Source organism: Brassica oleracea, chromosome C4 (assembly GCF_000695525.1).
Source record: "Brassica oleracea var. oleracea cultivar TO1000 chromosome C4, BOL, whole genome shotgun sequence".
Taxonomy (NCBI): Eukaryota; Viridiplantae; Streptophyta; class Magnoliopsida; order Brassicales; family Brassicaceae; genus Brassica; species Brassica oleracea.
Window position 1 is genome coordinate 12,091,811 of NC_027751.1, and position 8,956 is coordinate 12,100,766.

At 32.9% G+C, this 8,956-nt stretch overlaps 1 protein-coding gene across 1 annotated transcript; it reads left to right on the forward strand.

The window, feature by feature from the left end:
- Positions 1 to 6,012: 6,012 nt before the first annotated feature.
- On the forward strand, positions 6,013 to 8,956 carry LOC106337345 (CDT1-like protein a, chloroplastic). Its single transcript, XM_013776445.1, has 7 exons — positions 6,013 to 6,586; positions 6,675 to 6,794; positions 7,140 to 7,377; positions 7,456 to 8,142; positions 8,223 to 8,424; positions 8,515 to 8,605; positions 8,695 to 8,956. The coding sequence occupies exons 1-7, from the start codon at positions 6,249 to 6,251 to the stop codon at positions 8,777 to 8,779; spliced, it is 1,761 nt and encodes a 586-aa protein (XP_013631899.1). The 5' UTR covers positions 6,013 to 6,248; the 3' UTR covers positions 8,780 to 8,956.

Genomic DNA, 8,956 nt, shown 5'->3' on the forward strand with positions numbered 1-8,956 from the left:
GAGATATTCCATTTTTCCCGATCTTCACAATTATCTTCAAAACTTCCATATTTATCCGCGGAAACTTGACATTTATCCTTCCTTGTGGGCCAAGCGTAAACCATGCTGTGGTTTACGGGCTTTTGGTTAGGAAATCGTAGGATGGGCGTCGAGTCGTGTTTTAGGTACCTTTGGGCCGTCTTCCGACTCGACACGTTTACTACGAATTTTCCGCGGTTTCTAATCCGCGAAGTTTGATCGATGAGTTAGAATAGCGGAAAACATGGACTGAGCTTGCTACGGTCTTCGGGAGATAGCATTCGAAGGTTTGACGAGAATGCATGGATTGGTGTCGTATCGATGTTCGGAAGGGTTCAATCGCTACACAGCGACCGAACTTTGTTCGAGCCCAAAGATGTTTATGTCCGGGTAGTCGACTGTCCTCATTCACCGGAAGAACAAGCAGTCCGACTGATCCCCGAGGTGATGTTTGCAGTGGGAGAAGAACCAGTCGGCGTGCGTGTTCTCACGTAGTTATCATCCAGAGCCATCAACCGCATCTATAATGCGTTGGAGGAGGAGGAAGTACAGATTATTCGGAGATCTGCGTTTGGAACATGGATTTGTGGTTTGGCATGACTAGGTGAAACCCTGTCTTTGGCAAAAGCAAAGTCTATTGGAAGCAAGGGAAATGTATACCTCAAATAAGAGAGAGAGAGAGAGAGAGAGAGAGAGAGAGAGAGAGAGAGAAATGTGTTTCATTGTGGGGTTTGTGGTGTCATAGTGTCTGATGGAGTCTGATGTAGATTTGGTGTTGTGGTGTTGGTGTTGATGTTGCGTCTGAGAGAGTTGACCATTTCTTAGAGCTCGTGTGACAGAGTTGATCTGTTATAGTATAAGTGTATCTTTTTTTTGTGCAACTTATAAGTGTATCTTGTTAATCTGTTTATTGTCATAATCTTTTTGTTGTTGACACATTTGTTCTTTCTTATATATCCAACATATGATTTAAGAGAAATTAGGATAGATATACACATTTCGCACCAATATTAAGAAACTACATGATCTCTATTTGTGCACTGTGCAATTTTGATTAATACCATTTTATCCCTACTCACTAATGAAGGTACAAAATCCTATGGAAAGATACGATTTTATTTCAAATGAAAGGAGGAAAATTGTAAAATAAAAAATATAGGAGACACCAAAGAGAGTGATACGATAGAGAAAACAAATGAAAGGAGGAAAGAAAGAAGAAGACGGTAGGCGTGGAGGTGATGGGAGGGGCAGAGGCGACGATATACTGGGAAGCGATGGTAAAAGCCACAGACAGCACAACAACTCGCTTCCAACGGTGATTCCTTCACTTCCTTTACCATCCCCACCTCTGGCAACATGAACCCTAGATAATTGCATCATGTTTCCATCACTGCACCAGGTCTATTTCTTGTCTCCTTCCCGTTTCTCGGCTTAAATGTTATTTGTTAGGAGAAACATGTTTAATAGCAATAACTTGTTTATTATATGGCAACTTGTATTATAACGGTTACTATTTTTCCTTTCGGATTAACTTTGATGATGTATATGTTGTGTAGATGATGTAGAAATAATAATTTTACAAGTTAACCATATGTGAGAACAGTAATAGAAGTTGTAGACTGTAACTGCATAGTTAGATGTTAAGGTTCAAACTGTGACGACATAGTTAGACTGTGACCGCATAGTTAGACATCTATATTGTATGTATATCTAACATGGTTAGACGTTAAAGTTCAGACCTAACATGTACTATACTGTATGTATAACTATATTTATTGTAGTAGACTATAACTTTATTGTTAGACGTCAAGTAGGTTGTTAGATGTAGCAAATAAATGAGTTGGCTTTCCACCATTCATTTATCTCATTCGTGTAGGTTATGGACGCGCTTATGTTCTCCCTGGTGCTGCAAGGGAGCTGGCTACAACGATGTATCAAGATCTGGCTGCTAGTTAACCGAAATTGGATGTCCCATTCTACGGATAGTGTCATATGGGTTACCCCTCTCCGTGTTGGATTTCATTTGTTGAACCATCTTTGTTTTAACTCACCTTTTTGTGTTATACTGTTATGTATTAAACATCTATGGTCATCGCTATCTATAACTTCTATTAACGGTCACGAGTACCTTCTTCTACATTGTTATTATAACCACTATTAAATATATTAACAACTTGTTTTGGCACTATAGATCGTACCACCTATCTATATAAGTTAAAAAATTCATTTGTGTTGTAGTCATAATGATCCAAGTTATGTTAACTCTTCTGCGTAATAGATAAAAATAATCTTATCCACTAACATTTGTTAGATAGAATCTATTTTACATATTAACAAGTTATATCACTAGGTGTTAATAGATTAGTTAAATGCCATTACTAAATATACATGATACGTATACAGTTACCATCAACTTATAGATATAGTTTCAGCAACCAGCCTAATCCGTAGTCTACCATAAAATATTTTTAACCAAATATGACAAAATCCTCTACGGTCTATGACATGGTTCATGAAAGAATATGGGGTGTAAAATCAACCAACAAGAAAATCTATATTTGAACAAGAACCTATCATATCTCTAGATCATATCTCTCAACCATCTATGTATGTACTATAATTGCCAACGTAGCCAAGCAAAAAGATAAAATTGGAAACACAAGAGATAATAGCTACAGAAAAATGGAGCATTTCATGCACATGGGTATATATCTAATTTTGATTTCTTATGGCTATATTCACCCAATTATCTCATGATTTAATCAGTATGTTAACTGAATAGTAGAAGAATGTGTATTATATGTTAACTAAATAATAGATATACAAATAGGTAACTAGCAGAACGATTAGCTTTATATAAAATGATTATAAAACATTTATTAAAACAGTTTCAATGGATTAATAAAGTTTCAAAAAGTGTGAAAACATGAAATGGTATACGACTTACCATTGTTGATAAGGTTATGGCACAAGGGTGTGCAAAATATCCGTGAAATTTAATTCAATCAGTTATCCATTTTGATTCTATCAGAAAAAAAAATTGAATATCATTAGCTTTACATAGTAAAACAAAGAATAATATTGAATATCCATTAAGCAGAGAAAACCATAAATACTAATACAAACATATATATGATCTGATTCGTTATATAAATATATATACATGTACATAAAAAATATAAATTATATATGTAAATTATATAATTACTACATTTCTACATGTGTTTTGCAACATTTTTATTCACTAAGCTGATTATTTAGTTATTAAAATATTTAAAGTAGTAAATTATTACTTCGTGATAAGATATTGTGATTTTTTAATTAAATTTTGGTTTTATATTTCTCTAAAATATACTTTTACGGATCAAATCAGATATCTAAAATGTACATTTCTCCATAGATCCGGGCACTGTGAATATATAATGGTAGTGAAAGGGATCAAATAGGAAAGTTGCTAGTAATCGGATAATTTAATATGGAACAAAAATTTATTCTTAAAGTCAAATATTGAAATGGAGGAAGTAGTATTTTAAAGCTTTACTCATATATATGGCATAACTATTGTTTTTATAATGAATTTTTATTTTTTTTATATTTTTTTTGTTTCAAAAACAATTATTATTTTGACATAAAGTATAAGTTATAATTTATAAGAAGTAAGATTTTAAATGTGTATAGAAATAACAGTTGCAGAAAATAAAAAATAATATATATATATATTAAATAGATATGTTATTTTCTCCTTAGGCCACATCATCAAAGAGTTAACCACAAATAGACATCACACCACAAGTTTTTTTCTTTTGAAATTTAAAATATTACTTATCTCTTATTATTATTTAGACTAAATATGTTAATTTATCATATAGTGGTCATTAATGATTTTCATAATTAATAGTACATTTTAAGCCCAAATCAATTATAATTTATTAAATCATAAATAATTTTACCAGCAATTTCTTTTCAAATTATAAAATTAATAAATTTAGTTATAAAATATACTTAAAATATTTAAGTATAATTAATAATATTTTTTTCTTAAAGGAAAAAATAATTTAATAATAGTTATCATCATTTACATATAAATATATGTCACACTATTTTAATATGTAATTTGAATATAATATAGGTTGGCTTAAAATGAATATTAAATATTATTTATTATTTTGATAATTTAAATATATATGATCACTTTAAAGGGATATGAGAGGTCATTTTCCAGTTTATTTATTAACCAAAAAAATTAGCATAATTTACTAAAATAAGAGAAAATTTAGCCATACTAATATGATTATATTACATTAGATTTTATATTTAAGAGATAAAATTGATATCTAAATTTATAAAATTTAAAATTATAATAAAAGATATCTCTTAACATTTTATAGATGTACTGTAAATTATTTTATACAAAATGATAATATTTAATAAATAAAAATTTAAATTTAATAATACAGTATAATAAATTATTTATTACAAATTTAATGTAAGAAACTATATTCTGAAAAGTAATCAATCATATTTATATTGAAAATTCTAACAAGTTATTTAGATAATATGATTTACATGGTGTTGAAAAGGAATAATATATACAAGATAAAGAAGTTGAAAATTCTGAGTAATTTTGACCGTTCTAAATTTTCATGATGTCTAGCTAATTTTTTTATACTAAATAGATTATTCATTTTGTCGTATCAAAATAGCAGTAATTTTATCAGAAGTATTAAAAAGTACAACTTATTTAAGAAAATAATAATAAATAATTTATGTTTTTCGTGTGCTGAAATTAAAACAAACATTGAAAACAAAGTAAAATAATTATATTTTCAATAATTTTTCAATAAAAATATATTATTTGTAACAAAACGGAATGGGACATGTTACTACTATACACAAATAAAAGTTTGTTTTATAATATAAACAAAATATTTAAGATTGTTTTATCCAAATAATTTTAGAAAAATAAAAAATGTCACATATTGAATTAAAAAACAACCATATATATTTTCATAGTTTATAGGAACGATAAATGCAATATAAAGAGAACATTACTTCATTATAACTAGATGATTTAAAATAAAAGAAACAAATTAAAAAATTTACACCGTGAGAATTAAAAAAGATAGTTTTACTATTATTAAAGCATACTTGGAAAACTAATGAACCGCTGCGGCGATTGAATCTCATTACAACAAACAAATTTAACATAGAAGTATGATAAAATTAAAGGAAAAATAACAACAAAAATAAAACAGCTAACAAATAATAGAAAAATAAACTTTTCGAGATAAAATATGCTAAAAAAAAAATTAATAAATACAAGGTCCCGCATGAAGTGCATACGAACCACTATTTGAATATAAAAAAGCTGAAATTTGTTAGTAAAAATAGAAAAAAATGACTAAAGAAAAGTTGTCATTTAAGTTTAAAAAAAAAATTAGTATAGAATAGGGATGTGATCTTGTCCTAAAAAGAAATAGGATTGGGATGTGATAAATATTTAAAAGTTTAAGAAGAATGTGTAAATGTAAGATATTAATTATATCTGATATGGTGCACTTACTTTCTATTTTATAAATATATTTATTTATTTATTTTTATGGGGGTTGATAAAATTATTTTGGATGAATATTTTGGTTTTCAGAGCATCTATAAATACCGAGCCTAGCCTGTTCGTTGCATTGGCATGCATATCAATTCTGTACATTGCATTGGCATATCAATCTTGTTCATTAAAAAGTTTCTGGTAATTTATACATACAAAAAAAAAAATCATCACAAAGTTAAAACTTTTGAACAGATCTGCTTTTGTTTTATTTATTGTATTTGACCTCTAGAGATGACTAGATCCTTTCCCAGAGTTTTGATGCAGGTGTTTTTGACCATCATCATGGGCCTAATGGGCTTCTCCTCGCTGATCTAATTTCGCGGGAAGCAACGGCAGATTTTGGCGGGAGCCGCACGTGGCTACTTTCTCTCTCTCTCTCTCTCCACTCTTCGCTCTACGCCTCATTATCTCCGTCTTCATATTTGGGCCTTAATGGGCTTAACCTCAGTAACATAATCTCGCGGGAAGGAACGGGCATAATTTGGCGGGAAGCAACGTGCATCTTCTCTCGATCTCCCTCCTCTCCGCGCCCATATATAAACCCTTTCTTCTTCTTCTTCATCACCACCGCTCCTCTCTCTCTCACTCATAATCCGACAATCGTTGACTTTAACTCGAAACAATGAGTGCACCGGGCTCTTCTGGATCCATCCCGTTCAAATCTAAGAAACGGCTGTTAGATTCGCCGTGCTCAAAACCGCAAACCGGAAACCCTAATCCGTCCTCTGTGCCTTTCCCCACGCCGGAGAAGCCGCCGGAGACCATGCACACCAGATCCAGAAACCGATCCGTGGCTCTATCGGTGAAAGAGATTCGCCAAGCCGCTGGATCTCATCGTAGATCTGGAGATCCGGTTGGTAAGGCTTCATCCGCCAGGAGCCAGCTCTTGTTTTCATCCAATGATTCATCGTCTTCCGCCTCAAAACGAAAGAATACTGATAAAGAGAAACTACCAGAGAAGTAAGCCAGATTTTAGATTTCAAGGAATCTTTAAAAGTTTCGATTTTTATTACCATCATACTGATGATGAGATCTGGGTTTTATACAGGTATGAGATTCTGGGAAAGTTCTTCGATGCGTTAGACAGTACGATTGTCTTATCGAGATTGCGAGGTTCTAAGCCGATATTTTCCAACATTTCTGGGAAAATCGAGCTTTTAACCGAAAGGTATTTTCCTGGAAAGTTTATTATTGTGTTCGTGATCTTGCTGATTGAATCTGATCTGAATAAACAAATCCAGTTTAGTATTTGTCTATATAGTTTTTAGTTAAGACAAAAGAAGTATTTAGATCTAGTAATTGTTTAGATCTGTACTTGACATAAAGAAAGTTTCAGTTTTTATTATTCATGTTTTTGATTTCACTGATTGGATCTGATCTGAATAAACAAAGTCAGTTTGGTCGTTGCCTTTTTGTACAAAAAGACAAAATAATTATTTTTTTGGATCATCCAATCTCATCAGTTGTCTTGTGATGTTCTAATCTAGCTTCTGATTTGAATTTATTTTCTCAGGAGGTTTTGTTACAGTCACTTGGCTCAGATAAAGCATATATTGCCAGAGGCAATCGAGATCAAGAGAGTGTTGATACATGATGAAGCAACTAGCTGTATGAAACCAGATCTTCATGTTACACTCAACGCCGATGCAGTTGAGGAGAATGACAATTCAAAATCAGAAAGCAAGAAGAAGATCTCTCTCCGGAAAGTGTTCAGGGCAAGACTTGCAGATTTCGTTAAATCTCATCCTCAGGTATATGATGAAAAGAAGAAATGAATTCGTGTAATGACTTTATTTAGGTACTAATGAAGTTTTTGCTATTTGTTTTAGGGTGATGAAGTTCCAGAGGAACAGCTTCCAGAGCTATTCAATAGAAAGAAACCAAATGAAGATTCAAAGGCTGATGCTAAGAGTGCTAGTTCTCTCATGGCAGAGATGGCTTCTATCCCAGCAGCTACATTGATTTCATCTTTCATGAAAGTCCCATCATCTCCAGTCAATGCTAAACCTCAGATCAACATTGCACCAACTGCAAGTCCTGCTTTGTCTAAAATCAACTTGGCCCCAACACCAGTTAAAGCAGTGTCAACTCCAGCTAGAATACCTTCAACGCCTGCTAAAATTGACTCAACACCAGTTAAAGCAGTGTCAATTCCAGCTAGTGTACTTTCAACACCGGCTAAAACTGACTCGACACCAGTTATTGTTGCTTCAACTCCACCTGAATGTGCCTCAACTCCTGCCCGACTCTTCAGTACATCACTTGCATCTCGTCTGCAGAAAAGGAGCAGCCGTGATACAAGTCCAGATGATGTTTCTGCTGACCCACCGGCTAAGCTAGCGAGGCGTTCCTCACTTAGCTCGTCAAGGTCGCTGAACTTTGATTCTTATACAGAGGAAGAGGAAGCTGATATGGATGTGACAGATGCTGATGAAGACAATGATCAAGTGCCAGAGGAAGATGCATCCAGCGATGATGAAATCCTCAGCATACTTCCTGATAAACTTCGCCAATCGGTATTACATTTTACTAACCTTTTTGGCTTTTGCTGGTTGAGATATAGATAACTCATTCATCTTCATTTTGCTCATTTCAGATTAAAGAACAAGAGAGGAAAGCCATTGAAGATGCAAATCCAGCAATCTCAGAGGCAAAGAGAAGGCGTAAGATGATAGCTTGTCTACCTAAACTTTTCAACGTCATCCATTATTTGATTCAGTCAATAAGGCGGTGGGTGATCACCAAAGAAGAGCTTGTGCACAAGATAATCGCTGGTCACTCTGACATTACCGACAGAAGTAAGCTCTCTAACCTCTCAACATCTCAACAAGTCTTTTCTTTATAATTGTGCTAACTGTTTTTGTTGTTGTTCACTTGCAATTTTGCAGAAGAAGTTGAAGAACAATTAATTTTAATGCAAGAGCTCGTCCCAGAATGGATCTCTGAGAAAAGATCATCAAGTGGAGATTTACTAGTATGGTGAGTCATCATAGTCTTAGTTAGTACGTACATAATTCTTTTGGATTTATTTCGATGGCTTATTTAAAAACCATCGTTTTATGGTGCAGCATAAACAAGTTGGCATCTCCCCAAACAATCCGGTCGCATCTTGAAGAAGAAAACAAGAAAGCTGTTGCTCCACCATGCCCTTGAGATTTGCAGTTCTGTCGGCTGCGTTTTGAACTTTAAATATTCGAGAGAGAGAGAGAGGCGTGTAGAGATTAGGGAATAAAGTATTGAAGTTCAAGTTTGGAGTAGTTCAAGTATAAGTTAATGAAAGTGTAGTAAAAGGGTGAAAACAATATAATCTTATTTAACAAATCTTACAGA

Bases quoted from the DNA above. Each gene is read 5' to 3' on its own strand.
- LOC106337345 (XM_013776445.1), top strand. From the start codon at position 6,249: ATGAGTGCACCGGGCTCTTCTGGATCCATCCCGTTCAAATCTAAGAAA. The intron at 6,587-6,674 runs GTAAGCCAGATT...GGTTTTATACAG, and splicing joins AAAGAGAAACTACCAGAGAA to GTATGAGATTCTGGGAAAGT. The intron at 8,425-8,514 runs GTAAGCTCTCTA...GCAATTTTGCAG, and splicing joins CTCTGACATTACCGACAGAA to AAGAAGTTGAAGAACAATTA.